At 45.8% G+C, this 26,024-nt stretch overlaps 1 protein-coding gene across 1 annotated transcript in view; it reads right to left on the bottom strand.

Moving 5' to 3' along the window:
* Positions 1-26,024, bottom strand: part of pibf1 (progesterone immunomodulatory binding factor 1) — a 98,359-nt gene that overhangs the window by 43,091 nt on the left and 29,244 nt on the right. Inside the window, 5 exon segments of the mRNA XM_084321431.1 lie at positions 13,550-13,648; positions 13,964-14,089; positions 14,377-14,438; positions 14,830-14,949; positions 16,471-16,579. Of these exon segments, the coding sequence (XP_084177557.1) occupies positions 13,550-13,648; positions 13,964-14,089; positions 14,377-14,438; positions 14,830-14,949; positions 16,471-16,579 (516 nt within the window).

Here is a 26,024-nt window from a genome sequence, read left to right as displayed (position 1 = left end):
GTGTGTCTGTGTGTGTGCTGACGCATGGTTCTGTGGGACTAAGTAATTTCACTGCGGGGGCATAATCTCACGGGACAATGCATTGGCAACTTGTTTCGCATGACAAGATATACCTCCGTGAATATTATTGCACAGATCGGAATACGGGCACGCGCGTGGGAGCGTGCGCTATGATATTTTGCAACAGGTTGACAGTGATACAGCGAGTGCTCTCTTGACCGAGAGAGAGACATAAGTCCCCTCTCTCTCAATGCAGTGCGCTCCGAGACTCGCACCGTATGAGCCTCTCTCCCTCTCTCCATCTGTCTCTCCCTCTCTCTCTCCCTCTCTCTCTTTTGAGGAAGTGCTGACTGACCGGGAAACCGCTTCCGCATTATTTCCACTCGCTCCATTTTGATCATAATTTCAACTATTACAGTTGATTGTGGGCGGGCGGTGGCAGACCAGCACCTTCCTACGTCAGTGAGCGAGTCAATTCTGAATGGCTCAGGTTCTTGTCTGAGCTGAACTGAAGAAACGGGACTGGCTAGAGATTTCACATCTAGTCAGTGTTGGTACAACCCCACATTGCTAGAAAACCATGCAAACCACTGGAAAAGGCCATTTATAAGATAGGGCACCTTTAACAACGATGATATTGATCGGTAGAGTCCTTCCTCGGCACAATCCATGCTGTTCCTCATGCTAGCTCCGGCTAGTTAGCCAAAAGAAACAATGCAAAGTAAATGTGATCAAGCTCCTGTCTGTACAATATGACTGAAGACAACTGAAATCTACTCCACGGTGCTCAGAATTCAGGAGCTACTATGAGGAACAGCATGGATTTCTACTGAGAAAGTTGTACGTAAGTAATATTTTCTATAATTTTGAAGGGCATCTTTAACTCATTGACTGCCAAAAACTAGTATATTCGTTTTTGGTGCCCATGCGTTGAACACCAAAAACGAGTATGTTCGTTTTATTTTTTATTTATTTTTTATTATGATACTAGACCTTCTGTATGGATTTTGTAACATTGTGATGACGATCGAATCCCGATAGGTGGCAGTCTCGCCTACCTTTTGAGTACTTTTTTTGCTAGGAGGGCGGCGCTTGATCAAGCAGCGGCCCTTTGTCTCGCCAGCAATGGCAAATCAACTATTATTTGCATACTCATGTTCAGTCTATTCGCCCAGTCTATTTGCGCTGACCCTTTGAAGACGAGAGCTACCGGACATTGGTTCACATGTCGGATTACTGGATCTTTCCATCTTTTTCGATGGACCGAATGACATCGCCAGACCTCCGGGCACACCGGGTCCGTTTACATCGCCTCCTGGGAAAAGGAGGCCTTGTACGCCGTGGCCAGGGATCGAAAGGAGAAGCGGGGGCCGCAGAGCTGGCGACTAGTTTCCTGTGGGGGGGTTTTGCACTCGGGCCGCAAACTGACTTGGCAATGGCGATCGTGTGTAGCGAACTATTGGAGATTATTATGAAGAGGGAAAAAAAGGTGATGATCCATCCATAAGGTGCATTTTCACCAGAGTCAGAATTTCTGGTAAATCATAAAAATAGTACTAAAGTCAAACCGGCCGAGGACGTAACGTTACCTGTTCGCCGCGCCCCAGTAGGCGCCAGAGCACTCCAGCGCCAGAATATTTCACTGACATGTTCAGCGATAACGACACAGACAGAGAGATTACCGAGTCAGACCCAGATGAGCCGGAATGGATGCCAAGTCGAGAAGCAGGTAAGAATACCCATCGTGGTTTTGTGAATAGAACAATCTATGTATTGTAACAAGCTCGACACGGACCAAAACAAACAATCCCAATGTCCACACAAGCACAATTTCAATAAACAAATTATAATTATTGTTCAGCAGTACAAGTCCGATGGGCAATAGAGTAGTCATATAACAGTCCAGGGTCAATACACGTTCCAGGCTCTCATACAAAAAGGGAATGTTCAATACTCAGGGTTTGTCGTCCGGTCCAGGGTCAGTTTCACAAACACCTTGTCGCTCTAACCTCTCCTTCAAACTCAGTATCTCACACTCTCTCCACGTACTCTGCTCCTTCCTCACCTCCACTGAACTCTTCTCTGTCTCTCCTAGGGTTTTATGCTATGCGTGGGATGTGGGTGATCACATGGTGCACAGGTGTATTCAATCAGTCCTGATCAACTCCTCCATTCTCTCCTCTGCCCGTGGCAGTAGTATCTCCCTTCCTCCACGTAGCCATGGGACGGGGATGATATCTGCCACAGTATCAACATGAGGCATTGGCCCTTGACCTGGAAATGTATTTGTGTCGAGCAACAAGCATTGCTTGCGCATGCTGCACACAAAAGACGCGATATCTCTCTTCCTAGAAAATGAGCATGGATTAATTTTTTATAATTTCTTTTTTTAAATATGCCTGTCTTTAGGCTGGAGTTGCGCAGGAACAGATGTATGTAGAAACAAACGGTTTATTCCCTGTTGGGAGTCCAGTGAAGGATGTCGAGATTTTTCAATGTATGTAATGTATATATAGTGGGGGAGATGACAGCATCTAACGGTGCTAGGTCAGAAAGGTAGGTGTACATGGAGGAGGAGGACGGTAGAGAGAATCAGTCAGTGTTGTAGCAGCGAGCAGGGTGTCTGCATTCCATCAGCACAAACAACTGATAAGAACAGCAGCAGGCAGAATGGGCAGAGAGAGTTTGACATTAATGAAACAGACGTTTTTAATGTGTGTTAAAGGTTAAAAGCAGTTACCATGACAGCGCGTCACATGGCAACCAGAAGAGGGGCGAGGCCGTCGTTGCTATGACGAAGATCATATAACTAAGGTTTTTTCCGGGTAAGGGCAGACTAAGAGAAGATCTAGACACGAAGCTGACACGAGCGGACGTGGATCAGAGACGTCCATCTCTCTCTCACCCTCGCCGGTGGGGGAGGGGAGATGATACATCATCATTAGCTTCGGCTAACGGGAGAAGGGTTTTGGCTAACGACAAGGCCTTAGCCACCATTGGACTGAACAGCAGAAGAGATCATTAGAGTAATGAATTTAGTTTTCTTCCAAAGACTTTTCAAGGACGATACAATCTGATAACATCTGATCTGAGGCTTTTGTTTATGTAATAAACAACGATTCCAAGGAAGGTATTACGCTGTCAAGTGTCGAATTCTTATGACGGTGGTGAATTATTATGATTGCGGATTGCATTAAAGGGGGATGACAATGATCGTACAGCCAGTATGAGGAGACGTCGGAGAGATAAAACACAACACAGAGTCAACGGATGAAGAGGTGATAACACAAGCCAACCGATGAAGAGGTGATACTGGCTGATTGATCGAAATCTAACACCAGCATATATAAATATAAGCATTTCAAATTAGTCATAGTATGTCTCCATAGCTATAATAATAGAATATACAAACATTGTTAAAGCGGTCTGAAACGCTGGCGCCAGGGATTAAAGATAGGAAAACAGCGTGGCGGTCAATGAGTTAACTTTGTTCATATTCTGTTTCAAACAACAGAACGCGAGGGGTGTGTTACATCGCAGCTCTCGCCACAGATGAGCCCCTGATGTTATTTACCTTCGCTATGAGATGTTTCCATACAAGTGAACAACATTTGACGTGCCTCGTCTTGAGAAATTGATACTTTGGCAACTTGGAATGTCCCATTTCACCAAGGTGCACCGTGACACAACACTGTCTGTTCCACAGGCACACCGAGCAGGAAGTGCAGGTACTGAGTATTTTAGACTCTATAAAAAAAACGTGTTTCTCAATGGGGGCAGATGACAATGTTTGATCTTATTAATAAGTGTTACTTGTGGGGGCGGTCAGGTGGCGTAGCGGAGATTGCGTTCGTCACCAACGCCGGAGACGCTGGATTCGCCTGTTCGAATCCAGCTCACAGCTCCGGCGTTGTCACCAGCTTGGCTGGCCGTTCACACTAATACAATTGGCAGTATTAGAGGGTGGGAAAGCTGGCGGGGTGGGTCCGGGTCGTTGTAAACAGCGACTCCTACAGTTAGGTCGGGGCGCCTGCTCAGCGCGGATAGGATCTAAGGGGGGTAGTGTGATCCTTCCACACGTTACACCCTCTCAGTGAGAGCCCACGCTGCCAGGTGAAAAGAAGCGGTTGATTGGCTAGACGTGTGTCGGAGGAAGCATGCGATAGCCTCCACTCTCCCAGACCGACTGTGGGGGGTAAGTGCGCAGCGACCAGAAGGGGATTAGGAATTGGCATAACGACTAACATTGGGATGGGAGAAAATCGGAGGAAAAAGGAGAAAAAAAAAAATAAGGGTTACTTGTGCTGCTGACGCAGGGAGGGGGCTGGGGGAGAGTCACTCAGAGTTTAATAATCGAGAGAGAGAGAGAGAGAGAGAGGAGGCCCTAGGCCTAGGTCATGGTCTCTGAACATGTCAGGGCACTGTACACGGGGCACAATGTAGCACCAGTGGTACAGAAGTGTCATGGCGGTACAACGCCACACACATGCGCCGCAGCCTTTATTAGGCAATAGAGGCAGTTGGTTAATATTAATAACCTTGTATTACAGCTGACCCTAAAGGATTTCATCATCTTTGCGGGGCAGGCCTGAGCTCTGGGCTCACCATGACAGACACACGCACGTGACAAGAGACCTTGTGCTCTCATGCAAAGCTGGTCTTAATGGTGGCCGCAATCTGGAGGACGTGGAAATGTCTTTGTTTTGGAGAGATGAAAGCAATTAATTAGTAGCCTAATCAACCAGGTTGTGAGGTGGTTTTGAGGCGTGTCCTTTCTCTCTAGCCAATCAAATGACGATATTAATGGTTTGATATTATTCATAGTTGTAATAAGAGCCTCTGATTAGAGAGAGCTCTCTGCAGCTTTAGACCCGCTATAAAAAAAGGTGAACAGGTCAATATTTTAACTAAGAAAAATGTGTACAGGTTACATGACATTCTCTCGTATAGCGTAACATTAAGTGGTGTGTCCAACATTCCAAAATAGATTGCAGAGATTCTAGTCGACTCTCGGCTCCAGAATGCTCATTGACGCCATTTGAAGCGTGTCCGTTTCATTCTTCGCACCAAAAATAGAGGCAGTGCGTGGGGTTAGGGGTTAGGAGCTTGTGGCTGGCATCTGTCGTTACCGGCCTGGGACACAGTGCGGGTGGGAATGTGATCGGAGGGGGAGAGATGGGGAGAGATAGTGAGAGCGAGAGAGACAGACAGACAGGGGCAGGGAATAGCCAACAGCTGGTGGCTTGGAGCTGTGGGAATGACTGGTATGTCATGAAGACACTAGTAGCAACCCAGTGACAGAACAACACTACCACTGCTGCTGCTGCTGTGTGTGTTGTTAACTCCTATTTATCCAGGGGAGGTTGACTGACCTGACCACACCTGACCACACCGTACCGGAGCAGCTTGGTGTTGGGTATCTTGCTCAGGGGCTAATCATTGTCACAGTAGTTGTTGAGAGAGAAAAGAGTTTCATCCACCTCCCCTGTCTGGACGTTCCCAGCTGGACGCTCCCTTTAGCTTGTTTCTTTGAAGGCCATGGTATAAGTAAAACATCTGTAAGGCCATGAATGATATAAGTAAACCATCTGTAAGGCCATGATATAAGTAAAACATCTGTAAGGCCACGATATAAGTAAAACATCTGTAAGGCCACGATATAAGTAAACCATCTGTAAGGCCATGATATAAGTAAAACATCTGTAAGGCCATGATATAAGTAAAACATCTGTAAGGCCATGATATAAGTAAAACATCTGTAAGGCCATGATATAAGTAAAACATCTGTAAGGCCATGATATAAGTAAAACATCTGTAAGGCCATGATACAAGACAATATAAATGGTCACTCAATACTGCCTGGAGCAAGGTGGCAACTTGGCTAAATCAACGTCAACTTGGTGAAATCAACACGGGATACAAAGAATACCATTAGTAATTGAGGTTTTGCCTCAAAATACTGTCCAGATTAGTCCGACGGTCACATTTGAAGAGAGAGAGACCATAATAACCAATCTGTCTAGGGCGGAGGAAGAAGTGCAGTCAAAGCTCCATACCTGGCCTGTTCCTGGCCTAAAAATGCAGTGTTACCCGTTGAGCTGGGGAAGAAACGCTGACTTTGAATGTGTGCACTGAGAAGTAAATAAGGATTTGCACCATTGCACCTGGTGTGACAGCAATGATAGCCCCAAGCACTGTGGCGAAACATCCGTCAGTAGTCTTAAGGCAATGTGAAGCGGAGAAAGTTGTGGGAAGGTTGTGAGATCAGAAAAGTATGTATTGTACAGTAGGGGTGGGGGGAAACGTATACCGTCCGTTGCCATGCAATACCTCACAATGTCATATTCAGGTCTATGTCTGAATATTCTTGAATTTCATCTTATAACTAATTCACAAATTATTTATGATTTATTTATTTTACTGGTGTATGGGATAAAGGCAAACAAAAGATGAAATGGCAACCTATTTCAGTATCAAATTGTGATGGTTAATACAATGCAAAACATAAAAAAAAATCACAATACTATCATATCATGGCCTAATTATCAAGGAACCCCAGACGTCCTCCTCACCTCTTGTTTTCCTTCTCTACTTTTCTCTCTCTAGTGGTCTCTCTAGTTTACTATCTCTAGTTGTCTCTTTCTCCGGCTCATTCCACCACCACTCAGATTTTGTCTTGATGCTGAACTCTTGATATTTAATTCAGTGACCTGTGACATCTCCTTAACCTTTTGACCCCTCAACGACAGCAGAGGTTTCATGTGATCTTCAGTAAGAGAGGAAAAAACCACAGAGCTATCTGTTTCACCACACCCAAAGCACAAGCTAATGACAGGTTATCTCTCTCTCTCTCTCTCTCTCTCTCTCTCTCTCTCTCTCTCTCTCTCTCTCTCTCTCACACACACACAGGTCTCAGTGTAATCCCAGGTAGTCAAGATGTCAAGCGAGAGTGATGGTATGCATATTAAATAATTAATGATCATACAACAGGTAGTGCTTGCCAAGTAATTTGATCTGTCAAATCGGCGTTCTTGTCGTGCTTCAAACTCAGCATTGCAGTACAGCCACCTAGCCGCGCACAAGTGAAATATGCATCACCATAGATACTATTCTCTGCCATTGATAACATTCAGCAGGAACGTTTAAATATTTCGATGGCAAAGAAATTTACCAATATTACTCTTAGCTTCGCCGAGACCTATGCCGCACCGTGCTGGACTTCAGATATTATATATAATATACCGTAATTCCTCTAATAGTAACCCCGGCTTGTATTTGTTTCAACTGTAGCGGATACCAGGCTTGTATTAGGAGGAGGCATGTATAAGAGAGGCCTATATTTCTAATTTTCAAACGGATCATAATGAATAAATCAACATTTTGTGTCAGTTTGAACCCAGTAAAATGTACTGGGTTCATTTATTGAAACCAAGTACTGTATGAAATACGGTAGTAAACAGTGCAATTACAGGTGGTCAAAAAAAGTAAAATAGTGCAATCACAATACTGGTATAATAATAATAACTTCGTTTTATACAATTCTGAGGTAGGCTTACTCTCTTGGTAAACATTAACACCATACCATTATATGGTATTTACTGCACAGCCAGGCCAGCATATAACAACAATAACAAAATATATTGCCTATGGTAAATCCGTTGAGGGAAATACCGTAATTCCTCTAATATACATGAAACCCGGCTTGTATTAGGAGGCCGGCTTATAATTGCTTAGCTCAACAGCGCACCCGGTCATTAATAGAGACCCGGTTTTTAATTGAATACCGGTTACTATTAGAGGAATTACGGTAATACAATTACATGTTGTTGTTATTATTATTGCCCATTAGGTGATGCTGATGGAACTTGGCACAGCTGTTCATGTAATATTCAACGTTGTGGTAATGATAACAGCAAAGACCAGCCTTTCATGTAATATTCAATGTCGTGGTAATGATATCAGTAAAGAACAGCCGTTCATGTCATATTCAATGTCGTGGTAATAATAACAGTAAAGAACGGCCCGTTCATGTCACATTGTTTAATTTACCTCAAACCCTGCTCTCTTTTTTTGATCCTCCAATCACAACGGCTGCTTCGTTTTTTGTCCGAGAGGAAGCAACGGTTGTGATTGGAGGGTCAAGATGAGAGGGCGAGGTTTGAGATGGGTCAGTTGAAGCATGGGGTGGTGTGATGCTCATCTCAAGACTCTGAGACAACATTCCTTGCTTTATCGTTTAACCAGTGAAGATACAGTAAAGTGATACATTCAGTATCTATATGATGATGGGCAAAAAATAACCAAAAATGTCCACAGATTGAGTCTGAAGACAGAAAAGTAGAGCAACCGTCTCCCAGGTGCTCGACAGTTTCTTATAGTGGCCCCTGGGTTACACAAGTATCCCTGGTATATAGTATATGAGAGATACATGAGTATCCCTGGTATATAGTATATGAGAGATACACAAGTATCCCTGGTATATAGTATATGAGAAATACACAAGTATCCCTGGTATATAGTATATGATAAATACACAAGTATCCCTGGTATATAGTATATGAGAAATACACGAGTATCCCTGGTATATAGTATACGAGAGATACATGAGTATCCCTGGTATATAGTATATGATAAATACACAAGTATCCCTGGTATATAGTATATGATAAATACATGAGTATCCCTGGTATATAGTATGAGAACTAGGGGCGTAGCCTACAGTGAGGACAGTACTTACAGTAAAAAGCATTTAGTCCCTCAAACACTTTCTAAGATAGTGGATTTTCCAGTAGGCCACATCATGGCATACCCTTAAACATGCCGTCTCATGCAAAACACCACTATCTACCTATCCATCTATCTATCTGTCTCTATTAGCTTATACCTGTGACTTTGGCCTCTAGGCTTCAAAAGAGGCTAAACCAAAGGTGTCTGTGAGAGGGTTAGTGTGAAGCACACATATCCACAGCAAACCTTTAGGGCATAATATACGTATGTAGGGATTTGTTCACATCATATTCACGATTATGCTTAATTGACGGTTGTGCATGTTGCGTCCCTCTGCCTCAAGAGGGCACCAATGCGTTGTTTTTCTGCACCTCCCTCTCTATCTATCTGTCTGTCTGTCTCGGTGAGATACACAATGTCATGTTATACGGGTAGAGGCCCAGCCCATAGACACACAAACTAGCTGATGCTAGCTATTAAATATTGGTGATCAACAGATACTTTCATGATTATTTGGGCAGGGCTCTTTTAACTTTTCTCACCATCCAAAATACAATCTAAACTGTCCCAAAATGAATGTGGACAGTCACAAATTTTAAAATCTGTTAGTTAAAATTAGTTAAAATTAGGGATGTCCGATATTATCGGCCTACCGATATTATCGGCCGATATTGGCATTAAAAAGTGATATCGGAAATTATCGGTATCGGTTTTCAAATTTTTTTCTTTTACATTTGTTTAACCTTTATTTACCCAGGCAAGCAAGTAATAACAAATTCAGATTTTATTTATTGTCAAAAGTATGCATAATGTTGTGTTAATTCCACGACAAGAGATATGTAATGTTAATTAACTGAAATTATTCCGTTTTTTGGGGGGGGAAACCCTGCATACCGGTATATCGGTATCGGTTGATATCGGTATCGGAAATTAAGAGTTGGACAATATCGGTATAGGTAAAAGCGCCAATATCGAACATCCCTAACTTAAAATCATTCAAAGTGAACTTTAACATAATTCAATCATCAACCTTTTTATTTAAATTAATCTAAAAGGATTAGATTAGAGACTAGTGGTAAATCAGTCACACCACAAACAAAGTATTCTTGCAAAGCGAGAAAAACACATGAACCACTAGGCTGTCACTTTCTCCCAAAATCAAGTTCGAACAAATCCAAAGCAAAAAGAGAATACGTTCCAAGTAATTCAAACTTGTAATCAGAATCCTCTGTTATAAAACCCAGCCCCATGCCTTTTCATAATCGTAAGCAATCCCAAAACAATTATTGTCATTGGTTTGGATAGTTGCATATTGCCTCTGGACAGCTGGCACCCGAGAGAGAAAGCCAGAGAGAAGGAGCGACAGAGTGTGTGTGTGTGTGTGTGCAGGGCTCCTGCAGGTTGCAACAAGTTCAATTAAAGACCTTTTAAAGGTCACTTTGAATAGAATTTAATACCCATTTCACTGCCGTGCTGACAGAAAAGTATGAAGGAAAATGACTATGAAAGAAAAAACATGTCAGAGAATTACTTTGAGAGAGAATTGCTTCCCCCATAAACGTACAATAGTAAAGATCTTAAGATGTCTGATCGTGACGTGCTAGCAGACTTTCTCTTGACCTCAGGCCCTGACTGACGCTAGCTCAAGCTCGGTTGCTAGGCAGTCGCTAGTTGGGTGTTCTCCGATAACTTCTCACTGGGGGCTGTAAGGTTAGTGATTATTGGTTCCATGTTGATTTATTACCATACAAATTTACACATTACACGCGACACAGAGATGTTATCACAACATAGAAGTAACTTCCTAATCCAATACATTTTTAAGACCTATCAAAATCACACTTTATGTATATATATATGTATTCAGGCCTAGAATCCTGATTATTATTATTATGAATAGTTTTTAAGACCTCGAGGGAACCCTGTGTGTGAGAGAGAGTGTGGACAAGAAAAAGAAAGAGAGCGAGCACTACTACTAGAATTATGAACAGAATTACAAACAGAATTAAGAACAGATTTACAAACAGAATTCCTGGTGAAAGCAAGTCACGATTGATAAGATGACAAGACATCCATTTATTTGTAATGGTGAATATACTGTAGTAAAAAAAAAAAAAAAAAAAAAAACATAAATGATACTTTGGGGGAGGGCGGCTACGTGGCGTAGTGGGCAAGGCGCTCGCCACGAAATGCTGGAGACGCTGGGCTCGTCAGTTCGAGCCCAGTGCTCCACATTTGCTTTCAGTTTAGCTGGTCGTCCGTACTAATACACATTGGCCGTATTAGGGGGTGGGAAACTGATGGGTGGGGATCGGGCGTTGTGGACAGCGACTCCTACAGGTCGGTTGGTGCGCCTGCGCAGTAGAATCAGGAAGTGTCGGGGGCAGTGTGAGCCTCCCACGCGTTACTCCTCGCCACTGAGAGATCGAGCTGCGCAGGTGAAAAGATGCGACTGCTGTTACCTCAAGTACCGGAGGGGACTTGTGCTATGTATGACTTAGTCCACATTGCAGCCGGCTTGTGGGAGGCAAGAAACAGCGTCCGTGACAGGGGAGGGTTGAATTGGATGATACGAAATTGGGATGGGAGAAAATATAGAAAATTGGAGAAAAAGTGGATAAAAAAAAAATGATACTTTGGGGGAAGCCATTATACTGGTAAACAGCCTCTATGGGTGCGAGTCCAGACCCACATTTGGAATCAAATGATGACATCAGTGGGATTATCTCCTTTATCAACTCCTAAGCATCCCCGGGACAACATCACTAGCCCCGCCCCTAAACAAGCCGCGACGGATCCACTGCTCAAACAGGCTGTGCCGTCTGTGCAACCGTTAACCCTTTCACTGCCACACGACAGCCGGGTAACCCTTTCACTGTGACAATACAGAAGGTTAGCCCTTTACTATCACACAACCGACGGCGATGCTCCATCATTAGCATTATTAGCTCCGCATATCGGGGGCGGCTAGGTGGTGTAGTGGGCAAGGCGCTCGCCATCAACGCTGGAGACGCTGGGTTCGAATCCAGCTCTCGGCTACAGTTCGGTCGGGGCGCCTGCACAGCGAGGGTAGGATCTGGAGGGAGGTAGTGTGACCTTCCACATGTTACACTCTCCCGGTGAGAATCTGCGCTGCCAGGCTGGCTGCCGGCTGGCTGCACATGCGTCGGAGGAAAGCATGTGACAGTCTCCGGCCTCCCGGACCAACAGTAGGGGGGAGTGCGCAACAACCAGGAAGGGGGTTGGGAATTGGCATAACGACTAACAGTGGGATGGGAGAAAAATCAGAAAAAGGAGGGGGGGGGGGAGATAATAAAAAAATAAAAAAAATGTGATATCGAAAATTATCGGTATTAAAATATATATATATTATTTTTTTTAACATTTATTTAACCTTTATTTACCCAGGCAAGCAAGTAAGAACTAATTCAGATTTTATTTATTGTCAAAAGTATGCATAATGTTGTGTTAATTCCACGACAAGAGATATGTAATGTTAATTACCTGAAATTATTATTACCTGCATATATCGGTATCGGTTGATATCGGTATCGGAAATTAGGAGTTGGACAATTCGGTAAAAAAGCCAATATCAAGCATCCCTGGCGGGAATCACTGCACACACAAATATACTACAAAAAAGGTCACTTTAGGGCGGCCGGGTATAGCGCAGCGGACTAAGCGTCTGTCTACCACCGCAAAGACACTGGTATCGAATCCGGCTGTCAGCGGTACCTCCGGCTTGGTCGGTCGTCATACTGACACAATTGGCAGTGTCAGCGGGAGGGAAGCCGGAGTGTGGTATACTGGTCGTTGTAAACAGCGACTCCTACAGGTCGGTCAGGGTGGTTGCACAGCAAGGGAAGGAACTGGTGAAGGTAGTGTGATCCTCCCACGTGTTACACTTCACCAATGAGAGTCCGTGCTGTCAGGTGAAAAGAGGCTGCTGGCTGTCTCCTATGTATCGGAGGAAGCATCTGATAGACTTCAGGGCTCCCTAGACCGGAAAGTAGGGGGCAAATGCACACAACGACCAGGAAGGGGAGAGGGGAATTGGCATAACGACTAAAATTGGGATGAGAGGAAAATACAGAAAATAGGAGAAAAAAGTAGAAAAAAAGGTCACTTTAAAAACATAAGTGTATATTATTGTATATAGTACTCATTACCTGTATTTCTTAAGCTTAGCATTGTATTTTATTCATATTACTTTTTATCATGTCTATTCTATTTTATTATCTATTCCATTTTATTATTTGTATTTTTGCACAATCGAGGCGGGCATGGCCACTTCATGTCCCGTGTATGTATGTGACAAATAAAACTCTTGAATCTTGAATCTAAAGCAGTTGTGAGAAGAATGTACCGGTAGGCTAAACCATAATAACTCACAGCTCTTTTACGACAGACCCGACTCTGACATCAAAATCAGTTAGCTCTAACGTCAATATGGTTGCTACATAGCGCAAATCCGGACACAGCGATGCATCTTTCTCTATCTCCTGCTCCCTCATGGCGGTCCATGAAGCCTTTACTACCGAGTTGTGTTCACATGAGTCTGGTGGGGGTAGATTCTACAGAATGGATAACTCAATTTAGCAAGAACGTGCAGGCAAATCAATTCCTGTGTAACATTATATAGCTTACAGCACACAGTACTCCCTCCTTTATAAAAATAAACAGTGAATGCTCAACCAATGCCTTCTTGGTTGGACAATAGCACATCGAACAAACAATGAAATCCTTTCAGGGTCAGCCCTAATAACGTGTGTTTTGGCACATAATATATATGGTGCATTATGTACAGTAAGGTACAACTCACTGCTCCAGTAGCTGGTCGTATCTAGCCTGAGCATCTCTCTCTGCAGCCAACGCTCTGTCCTTCTCCAACACCGCGTTGTCCCTGGCCTCGCGCAGGTTCCTGTTATACACACACACACACGCACACACACGCACACACACACACACACACATCAGAAGACTCCTCAAATGCACCTCATACTGTAACATTTCTACTTTAATGAGATTAACTCTACCCATTTGTACAAGATTATATTTATTTGTATTTCTGTCTCTGTTTATTATTCCAATAAATCAATTACACAGATTTTTTCACTACATGGTGGACTCACATCTTTGTTTTCTATATACAGTACATTTTCCCCATGTGTGGCGTGTAATACTACCATGTATGTTTTCTATATACATGATCCCTCTGGGTGGTTATGAACAGTACCTGTTCTCCCTCTCGTACATCTCCCTGGAGGCCCTCTGCAGGTTGTCTATCTCCTGGCCCGTCTTCATCCTGATGTTCTCCAGCTCGTCCCTCAGCTTGCCCTCATACTCTGACTTATAATAGTCTCTGCACGGACACACAGCGAGGCTTCAGAAGAGCTGCGGCAATCGTACACGTTATAGAAAACACAGTTCGGGTGGATGTACATTACAAGATTTTAACCAAATAAATGAGGTAATTATAGGTATGCAGTCTCACATAAATTGACAAGAGTGGGCATGAAAATCACTGTATTTGAATCTCCATTAGGACTAACCTGGTCATTAAATGGCTGAAATCGTGAAGTGTGCATCCACTGTTATATAATAAAGAACGAATGGATAATGAATTGTATGGGACAATAGAAGCCTAACCTGGACGTGACATATTTCTCATAGGCGTCCTCCCTGGCCTTTTTAGTGTCCTCTAGTTGCACCTGGAGCACAGAGACAGAAACAGAGCTTTGAGACAGATCCCTATAGGACTGACCCCTCTCAGTTCCATTAGTCACTAATAATGGTCTTAGTCCATCAAGGCTTTGCTAGTCATTTAATCGATTTTAATGTTTTTTGTTGTTGAAAAATTCCTGAAAAATGATCATTTCTGGTAAGCACTAGATTTAAAGAGCACGCTTCTATGTGCAAGGCGCTATTTTACAGATGCATCAAGTAAATCAATTAATCAATTTAGTCGACAAACCCCTACAACCATTAGTCGACTAAGGATTTATTTTAGTCAAGGGCAGCCCTAGCATCCCTCCCTCCCCGTTGATTAACCAAAGCCTTTGGACTAGATCACCCCATCTAACAGGCTCAAACTCAATGGACCTGCAGTCTCTCCAGGTGGTCTTCTGCGTGTGCACAGCGGACGTTCAATTCTATGTTCTGTCTATGGAGGTAGTCCTTGTCCTTCTGCAGCAGAGTCACCGACTGCTGCGATATCGCCACCTGCAGGTGAGGGGAGAGAAAACAGCCAGTGAGCATGTCATCATGCCTGGTGAGACTCGGTCACACATTCAATAAGGAGAATAATAGAGAGATGAAGCAGGGGGTAAAGCAGGGTAATTAATAGACATGTATGAGAGTTGCGTGTTCCTTACATGTAACCTATGCTTTCTCTTTTGTTGTTTTTGTTCTTAGCTCTATTCTATTTAAATCTTTTTAAAATGTTCTTATGTACCCCAGTTGCTATTTCACTTGTACATATTTGTATTTTATTACACATATATGTACATACATACATACCAACTATTTCGCCTGTTTTTTCCTCCACCCATCGATCATCCATAGCAACACTACTATCACCGACATTCAAGAAGGGGGATCCCCCCTTCAACGGCCCTTCTAAGGGTTCTCTCCTCCACCTTGCCTGTGGTGCTTTTTTCCTATTGCTAGGTTTTTTGTGAGTTTTTGGGGTATGTCTGGGAGTGTTGCATTTATTTATTTTACATTTATTTTGGATTTCATGGTGGGGTTTTGTTCTTGATTTATTGTGATGTTTCTTCTTGACTTGTTTACCACTTTGAGTGCCAGGGAAGCGATTTGTCGTTAGTTAGTTCATGCCACCAGTTGAGTGCCACCAACGACATATAGCGTTTGTTTGTCGTATTTTTTATTTATTAGCGATTTGAATTCATATTTCATCATGAAATATGAGGGGGGGGGGGGTCCAGCCTCCTCATGTTACTCTCCGGCGAGGCATCTGAAGAGATCCAAGTCTTCGCCGACCCTCAGAACAGCGTGGATTATGTATTTCGAGTACCCAACGCTGAATCAATAAACGCGATCGATATTTGGAATGGCGATCAGGAATTGGAATAATCTTTTTGGAGAACATCTAATATGAGGTAAGCAATTTATTTGACCAGTCTTGGGGTAATCGGATCTATTTTGACCTATATATCAACGTGTGCTATGTGTGTGTGTGTGTATCTGTGTGTGCGCGCTGATCAGGAAATGAGAGAATATATTTCTCAGCCCGCCTATATAGCGTGCATAAGTACACATATACTATCGATAATCTAGCGTTTATTTGAAAACTATTCATAAATAGGCAGAAAAATTACAAACAATTTTGTGTATGCCAGAATATTCCAGTAAATGCCGTTTATCACGGAATCTATATATTTTCCTGAAAAACAAGGGCTTTTCAAAATGCTATAAAACGGAAATGAACCGATTAAAAAACAATCCGTCTCGACAATGTTGACTGCAAACAAGTCATTGATAAACGACGGGCAGATTAGACACATAGCCATCATTTAAGACAGAGATTATGCGTTCACAACGCTATCATTGAAGTGGGTGCTGGCATTCAACGGCGGTAAGGCGCACCGCATTGCCGGTAATCAAAGTGTTAAAGAAGACTTGTCAGGCCCATGGGGACATTCATTTGTGATTGCGGGCTTTACAAATACATTTGATTTGATTTACGTCGAAAATAGCCTCACGACTGTGTGCGTGCATTACCTCCTTGCCGAGGTTGTCTCTCTCCTTGGTCTGAGCGGTGTGCATCAGGTCAAGGGTCTCTAGTTTCCTCCTCAGTTCTTTGACCTCTGTCTCAATGCTGTCACGCTCACTGAAGACCACAATGACACAAACATGAAATGAAAAACAACATAAATCAGCCTTCAAACATGTACACGCTGTGCAGACATACATTCACTATAGGTCTTTTATTGGCCTAATAAAAGGTTCTACCTGAATGAAAAACAGCCCCACCACGACTCTGCTACCCAGGCCTGGAACATACACGGATTTATTTGTGGTGGCCCACCGCGGAAATCAAACAGGCCCACCACAAATACGTCTCCCAAATCGCAACCTAAGTGACACATTAATTAGGCCTACGTCTCATCTTACATGTACACAGACCTTTCTGCCGCTCCGCTGTGCACTGCCCGTTACCGGCTTGCACCCATCGTAAATAACCCAGGAGTGTGCGTGCGTGCGTGTGCGTGTGTGTGTGTGTGTGTGTGTGTGTGTAACACTGCAAATCAGTCCCCTTTAAATTAAAACAAAGCTCCAGGGGATGGTCACAGCCGAACAGCCAGGCCTGTACGGTACAAAGGAACTTGGAAGAAAAACAGACATGTAATGCCTATGGTTGCAACTCTGGTTGTAAATTTCACATGTGAACAACATGCAATTAAGATAAGATGTTCCTTTACTAATCCCCTTGGGGAGATCCAGCGGTCATAGCAGCACAGGGAATGGGGGGGGGGGTACAGACAGGGTCATAGAAATGAGGATAGAAATGACAAATATTGTCACCTATAAGCCCCCAAATGTCAGTACAAGTTACTACTTATCACTGCTCAAGATTTTCAAGAGGTTTATGCATCACATACATACACAAGACATATAGTGAAATGAAGGTGGCCATGCCCGCTTCGATTGTGCAAAAAAATACAAATAATAATAGAATAAAATAAAATAGACATGATAAAAATATTAAGATAAAATACAAAAGGCAATGAGTCCTATGTACACTTTCTATACAATATACAGTTCTGCCCTATGTCACTATGCTATCCTAACTATACAAAAACATCCAGTTATGTTATGTTTTTTGCTCACTGATATCATAAAGATCTGTAAGGATAAAAACTCTTCAAAATCATTGAACGCTATGGCAATGAAGCTTAGTCTCTATCAGTTAATCAAGGAGCCGACTAGAATTGGGAATACTCACAGTTCAGTCCTTGACCTCATATTTACAAATCAACCCTCTAAATCAGTGGTCACCAACCCGTCGATCTTGATCGACTGGTCGATCTTTGAGACTGTCCCTGTAGATCTTTCCATGAAAAAAAAAATGAAAAAAAAAATGTTTTTTTTTTTTTAGATCTTACCCTGAGAGTCCACATTACAGTTCTAATTTTGTTTTGATGTGAAAAGTGATGCTGCACTTAGCACTGACTGAGAAAGTACACATACAGTTCTACTTTTGTTTTGATGTGAAAATGATGCTGCACTTAGCACGGACTGAGAAAGTACACATTACAGTTCTACTTTATAAAATGCTAACTGTAAATATGTTTGTCAATGTTAATAATATGAGAAAGTCCACATTACAGTTCTACTTTTGTTCTGATGTGAAAAGTGATGCTGCACTTAGCACTGACTGCACTTAGCACTGACTGAGAAAGTACACATTACAGTTCTACTTTATAAAATGCTAATTGTAAATGTTGTGAAGGGCCAGATTAAACCGAATATATATATTTATTTATATATATATATTTAATTGTATTTGTATATTCTCTAATATTCCCTGATATCCCTTGTATATTCCTTGTACAATATGCATTGAATATCCATTCTAGCCTACTGAACATCCCATAATAGTCTCCATTCTACTATTGGTCGAGACCTTGGTGCCAGGCTGCCATACCCCTCAGACCCAGTTCAAACGTACCGCTCGACATGTACGAACAAGTCCTAGTTCCGCGTAGGAATTTGGCTACCGCACCACTAATGGGACTATTTGTTCATAGTGCGTATATATACTGCGCTACTAAAGTAGGACTTTCTTTTCAGTCCAGTTTCTTACCCTCCAATAGAGTCACAGACGTAAAGCCTCCCCGCGATGCCACGTGTGGGAGTAAGGCCAAGTTCGGCCTACCATCGGTATTGAGACATCGTGTATATTAATATTTGAATAGTCATATTTGGCACTATATCGTCGAGTTGGACGTAGTCTATTAAGCTAATAATAGTCTGTTAATATATATATATAGTACCCCATCGTTTCGGGCAGAGAACTGGCTGCTTACCCAGGGTGGTTGACCCTATGTGAAGCTGCACCCGAGGAGCCCCAGAGCCGACGAGCGAGTGGACCTGTATACCGGATTATTCTACCGACGACAGCCCGCCTTCCCAGGCACGGATTATGCTTTGGATACTTTGATTATTCTATGGATAAAGACCCCCGACACTACCGTGTGTTGGAACCCCCCCCCCTGGAGAGGACGCAAGGTGAGGAGACGCTCTGCAAGACGAGGTCTCTCCACATCTCTCCCCCGTGGACCGGAGAGAGCCGGCCCACAAAGAGTCCACCTGCTTTCATCTGTGGTCCAAGGATCGCCGGCGCATTGAACGGCACTACAGTGGGTTCACCTGGGATACCCTTGGCCGGACGAGGCAGCTGGATTCTACCCCCCCCCCCCCCTCCTACTCCTGTCGGCTTACAAGCGACCGGATTAACCCCCTCTAGTGTATCCAGCCTATAATCATTAAAGTATCATTGCTGTTATTCCTTAACTATTCCAGGTTGTATATTTACCACCTGCGCCTTCAGAGATTGGACATTATCTATTGATATACCGACGAATACTCCTTGCCATAAAAGTGCATACTATTTCAATTCATAAATGTAATTAAGTGATTAAGTGTTTATTCTACACACCATCGCTGTGTAGGAAATAAAGACCTGTTTCTAATTCGTACATTTGTGTTGGATCCGTTTCATCTACGTGAGAGTGTTCATGATAATATATTTATGCCGTGTACTGGGTGGCCGAATATTAAGTACAAAGGTAGTGGTAGTAAGTATCATATCTAGTAATACAGTCAGGGAATTGTACCCCTCAGTTACAATTGGTCCTTCGAGCCGGAGGGTAATTAGTGTAATATTAATATAGTGTTATTAATATTGAAATGGCCTATGATGAACACTCCACGAAACGATCCTCCTAACCAACGCCCGCAGCGCGAACGACGGCTCCCTCAGTACTTAGAGGCTTACGCTGTCAGTCAACAACCTAGTCTTCTACTAACAGTAAACGCGGTAAAACTAGAAAGTAAAAGTATGTCTAACCCCAACGCCCAGACTACCCCGACCATAGAGGCCCCTACGGGCTCTAATGTAACTGACCAAGTTCACGGTGGGGACCAGTGGGAACCAGACATGACTTCACACCCCGCCAGTACTGAAGAAGTAGTCCCCGATGAGTCCCGGGAGGAATACAACGCTACCGAGAGAGAACTCGGCACGGAAGAAGACGGGGAGAGCACCGTGGAGATAGAGCTCCAAGGCTCCGCAAGGAGTACCCCGAGGGAAGGCTCCCCTATACAACCGCCTTCTCCCAGCGAGGCAGAGAGGACCCTACAGCAGGCATTCCTCGTCAGCCTGAAAGCCTCTACTGAACGCGATAGACTCCAGGGTGAACGCAATCGATTGCAGATACAGCAACGGAGCGAAGAAGAGCACATACGCCTGGAAATAAGACGCATTCAGATGGAAGAGAATGTGGCCCGAAACCGAGCAGACAGCCAGCGAGCAGCTGCTGGTGCTCTACGGGACGCAGAGCGCGACAGACAGCAAGCGCAACTAATAGAACAGCTGATCAGACGGACAACACCCTCTCCCTCCGCCAGAGGCTCCAGGAACTCGTCTAGACGCACCTCCAGGGCGGCATCCCCTAGCCGAGTAAACAACCCTGAACTTGACCAACAGACGAGGTCTATACCCCCCACAGACCACCTCCCCCCACCGGTCCAAGCGAGACCTAGCAACCGGGAAGGAGCAGCATATCCTGTGGAGAGGCTAAACCAGAGACTACAAGCACTGGATGACCTAACTGAAGACGAAGAGGAAGAGGAGGAGAACCGCGCCCGAAGACAGCACAGTACTCTACCGGACCAGGAGGTCCGGTACAGCCCAGGCTATACTCCCGCGGAGCTGCGCTACAGACCCCCGACTCTATACACGGGTGAGCACGACGCACGACCCGCACCGAGGAACAGCACCTGGACAAGCGGGCCATGGTACACTGCCGGTACCAGCCCATACCAAGGAGCGGGAGGAGACTCGCCTAGGAGGCCTCTCCCCCAACGCTCGCCGATGTATCCACAGTCAGCGTCATACATTGGCACGCCTATGGTACCCGACTTCACCCAAGAGAACCGGGCCCAGTATACAGAACTCCGCATGTGTCTGGAGACCATGTTGGTGGATGTATTGGATGAACGCCACAAATACGCCATCCTACTGCAGCACTTAAAGGTGCCCCGCGCACATAATATAGCGCTCGCCTACGCGACTTCCACCACCCCATACACAGCAGCGCTGGTAGCATTGGACCAGAGGTATGGGCGCATATGGGATTACGTGATCCAGGAGATCCGACACATCGACCGCTTACCCCCAGCAATAGACAATCGAGCACTGGACGACCTGTCCATCAGAGTGCAGTCCCTGGTAGGGATGTTGGGAGCGCAAAGAGAGAAGGGGAAGTATGAACTTTACGCCAACTCAAATGTGGAAAGGATCCTGGAGAAGCTGCCGCCCGCTCGTCAGGAGCGCTTTAGGCGGCAGAGGGACCACAGAGACCCGAATGGCCCCGAACCGAACCTCCTCGATCTAGCAGACTTCCTGGCGAGAGAAGTCAGCAGCCTACGGCTAGATACATTCGGACGGAGCACCCCTGGCTCCAGAAAAGGAACCAGACGACTAAATGATGGAAGAAGATCGGTGACTGTGATGCACCAATCGGAGTCAGTACCGAGCAGCAGGAGCCACAGTACCCCCTCCAGAACGGAGAAGTGGAAGATAGTGTGCCCCTACTGTGAGAAAGAACACTGGCTAGCGCAATGTGACTCCTTCCCCAAGCTGAACGCGGAGGAAGCAGGTCAATGGATAAAGTCCAACAAGCGCTGTTTTCGCTGTGCGCGCTCACACATGGCAGCCGAATGCCGCTTAAAGAAAAGGTGCACCAAGTGCGATGGAGCCCATCTGGACATACTTCACGACAGTAACAGACGGCGCCCTTCACCTGCACCATCCAGCCGCAAAGCGAGCGTCGTGTACATCGATCCCGCCAGCAGCAGTGGAGCCCGAGTACTCCTAAAAGTAGTGCGTGTGACACTAAGCTACCAGAATAAAGTCCTGGACACTTACGCCGTCCTCGATGACGGGTCAGAGAAGACCCTGCTGCTCGCCTCCGCTGCGGCCCAGCTAGGGCTGCGGGGAAGCGAAACCCAAATGACAATTCGGACAATAAGACGAGATTTGAAGACGATAAAGGGCGAGAATGTCTCATTCTCTATCGCAGCAAGCGGCCAGCCTGAGCGACGGTACCAGATTGCAGACGCTTTCACCAGCCAAGAAATAGGACTGTCGCGGTACACATACCCCGTCGCCAAGCTGATGGAGAAATATGCACATCTGCGCAAGTTACCGATCCCGCTCATAGACAATGCTATGCCGACCCTGTTGATAGGCTCCGACCATGCAGACCTCATTGTCCCGATAGACCGGGTTCATACCGGACCCCGAGGCTGTCCTGCAGCAGTCGAGACCCGTTTGGGATGGACTCTCCAAGGCCCGCTCGCCAAATCTCTCAACCGAAGTACAGCCACTAGATGTCTCCACTCCCGAGTCACAGAGGGAGAAACCGCACTCCTGCAACACGTAGAGCGGCTATGGAGCTTGGAACAAATGCCCTTTAAGAATGGAAAGAAAGACATTCGCTCTAAAGATGACATTTACGCCATTCACCTCCTCGAGACCAAGAGAGTCCCGGTCAACGGCGTGTTGAGATACGCCACGCCACTCCTGCGGCGAGAAGGAATGCCTACTTTCCACGCCAAGACAGACGCCATAGAACGGTACCTGCTGAACACGGAGCGGCGCTTAGCCAAGAACCCCGCCCAAGAGAGTGTATACCGCGCTGAGATTGAGAAGCTCATCACAGCGGGACACGTCACAAAGATGGACATTAAAGGAATGTTCCTGCAGGTGAGATTAGTAGAGGCGGACAAGCCCCTGTTACGGTTCCTATGGAGAGAGAAGCCAGGAGATGAGCACCCAGCCATCTACCAATGGGAAGTCCTCCCCTTCGGAACGACGTGCAGCCCCTGCTGTGCGACATTTGCACTACAGAAACATGTAGCAGAGGACCCAGCAGCGGACGAAGAGGTCCGACACAGCGTAAAGAACAGCTTCTACGTAGACAACTGTCTACAAAGCCTTTCAACCCAGGAAGAAGCCGAGGCTCTCCTGATTAAACTCCGCGCCTCATTGATCAAAGGCGGCTTTGATCTCAGGCAGTGGGCCAGCAGCGATCCGCAAGTACTGCGCAGCCTCTCCTCCGAGGACAAGGCAGCCAGCAGCGAGACCTGGATGGCTACAATCCCGGGAGAAGCCCAGGAGATGACCCTGGGATTGGTGTGGCGATTCAAAACAGATTCGCTTCACTACAGACACAAGCCCCTGACTACGGAGCAGGGAAGGCCGGCGGCGGCGCCGACCACCAGACGGAGTGTGTACACAACACTCGCCCGACAATATGACCCGCTAGGATGTATTCTACCGTACACCACCAGGGCAAAAATGATTGTACGAGCATTGTGGGACAAGGACCAGGGCTGGGACGACCCCATTCCCGCACACCTTGCATCCACCTGGAGAGAGTGGGAGATGGAGCTCCACTCACTCCCAGGCATTAATATGCGCCGAAGCTACTTCCCACCCACGGTGAGGCCAGAGACATGTAAAATGGACTTACACGTCTTCAGTGACGCCTCAGAGGTCGCATACGGATCAGTAGCCTACTTGCGGGCCCAAGACCAGGGGGGAGAGATCTACACAGCATTTGTCCTCGCCCGCTCGAGAATAGCCCCACGCAAGCAACAATCTATCCCACGTCTAGAGCTCTGCGCAGCCCTAGCCGGAGCGCACCTAGCCACGCTCATCCAACGTGAGCTCACCATACCGGTGTCTAGAACAATCCTGTGGTCAGATTCCACGACGGTACTCGCCTGGATCAAATCGGACTCATGCAAGTACAAAGTCTTCGTGGGAGTCAGAGTCACCGAGATTCAAGACTTAACCGAAGAGTTAACCGGAGAAACAGAGTGGCGCTACGTTGATACAAAACAGAACCCAGCTGACGTCATCACCCGGGGGATGCCCCTGGATGACCTCACCCGTCGCAATGTCTACAGTGACGGCCCCGCATTCCTAAGACTCCCGGAAGGACAGTGGCCCATGCCTATCCCGAGGGAAGCAAGTCCAGAGGAGTTGGAAATTAAGAAGTCTGTGTTCTGTGGATTGAGCACCGTAGCCTCCACCGACCCTAACATAAACGATTGCACGTCCATAGAGAGTGCACAACAAAGAACATTCCTGCGGTACCACCCGGAGTGCAAGTCCCCCGCTGATATGTCAGCGGCTAACTACGAGGAAGCAGAATTGCTTCTACTGCAGCGAGCCCAGAGAGACTCGTTCCCTGATGAATTGGCCTGTCTACAGGGAGGAAAGCCCGTCCCATCCGACAGCAGATTAATTCACCTGGCCCCCCGAGAGCGACGCTCACACCCTCATCAGAGTGGGTGGTCGCCTACGCAGAGCCCCCAATCTACCGGATGACATTAAATACCCGATCGTATTGAACAGCCGACACAAGGTCACAGAGCTGATTATAAAGAAATACGATGAGGATGTACATCACGCAGGAGCAGAAAGAGTCTTCGCGGAAATCAGACGTCGTTACTGGATCCTACAAGGAAGAGAGGCGGTACGACGCTTCCAACGAACATGTCTAGACTGCCGCAAGTGGCGCGCGCAGCCCAGCATACCAAGGATGGCTGACCTTCCTCCATGTCGCCTCCGAATCGGTGACAAGCCATTCCACTCAACGGGTATGGACTGCTTTGGCCCGCTGCACATAAAGAAAGGAAGAGGAACCGAGAAGCGGTGGGGTATTGTATTCAAATGCATGACCACCAGAGCGATACACATCGAGCTTCTCCCGACCATGAGCACAGACTCATTCCTTATGGCCTTCCGTAGATTCATATCACGGAAAGGAAGACCGTCTACCCTATTGTCCGATCATGGGACAAACTTTAAAGGCGGCGAAAGAGAGCTGAGAGAGAGCTTCCAAGCTATGGGCCCAGAACTTAAGACCCACCGCGCTCAAGCACAGGTTGATTTCCAATTCAACCCCCCAAACGCACCCCACTTCGGTGGCACTTGGGAACGAGAAGTGCGCTCCATAAAGACAGCCCTGTACGCAGTACTTGGGGCCCAGACTGTGGCGGAAGAAGTCCTAATGACAGTCCTCACGGAGATTGAGGGAGTACTTAACTCGAAGCCCCTCGGATATGTCTCCAGTGATGTGGCGGATATCGACCCAGTTACCCCCAACACACTCCTGATGGGGCGGCTAGATCCCACATTACCCCAGACAATGTACCGGCCTGAAGAAGCGAACGGCCGACGAATGTGGAGGTACAGCCAAGTATTAGCCGACAAGTTTTGGAACAGTTTCCTACTGCACTACCTACCGTCTCTACAGACCCGCCAGAAGTGGGTAAAGGAGAGAGACAATTTGACAGAAGGAACAGTCGTCATGATTATTGATCAATCACTGCCCAGAGCTATGTGGCCGGCCGGCCGCGTAAGCAAAGTGATCACAGGTGCCGACGGCAAGGTCCGAGCAGCTGAAGTGCTCGTCCAGGGTCGCACTTACACCCGTCCCGTGGCAAGGCTCATAGAACTGCCTCGACTCCCAGACACAATCGATGATGACCATGACCCTACAACCCTATGACTTTGTGAAGTTGACTGACCCCTACAGCAAACCCTTATGTGTAAATAGACAACGCGATTAATCTGTCTCTGTTTAACTGATTAGGTCTGGGACCTATTCAGGGGGTGGCTGTTGTGAAGGGCCAGATTAAACCGAATATATATATTTATTTATATATATATATTTAATTGTATTTGTATATTCTCTAATATTCCCTGATATCCCTTGTATATTCCTTGTACAATATGCATTGAATATCCATTCTAGCCTACTGAACATCCCATAATAGTCTCCATTCTACTATTGGTCGAGACCTTGGTGCCAGGCTGCCATACCCCTCAGACCCAGTTCAAACGTACCGCTCGACATGTACGAACAAGTCCTAGTTCCGCGTAGGAATTTGGCTACCGCACCACTAATGGGACTATTTGTTCATAGTGCGTATATATACTGCGCTACTAAAGTAGGACTTTCTTTTCAGTC

Source organism: Notolepis coatsorum, assembly GCF_963971535.1.
Source record: "Notolepis coatsorum genome assembly, chromosome: 9".
Classification (NCBI taxonomy): domain Eukaryota; kingdom Metazoa; phylum Chordata; class Actinopteri; order Aulopiformes; family Paralepididae; genus Notolepis; species Notolepis coatsorum.
This window is presented reverse-complemented; position numbering and strand designations above follow the sequence as displayed.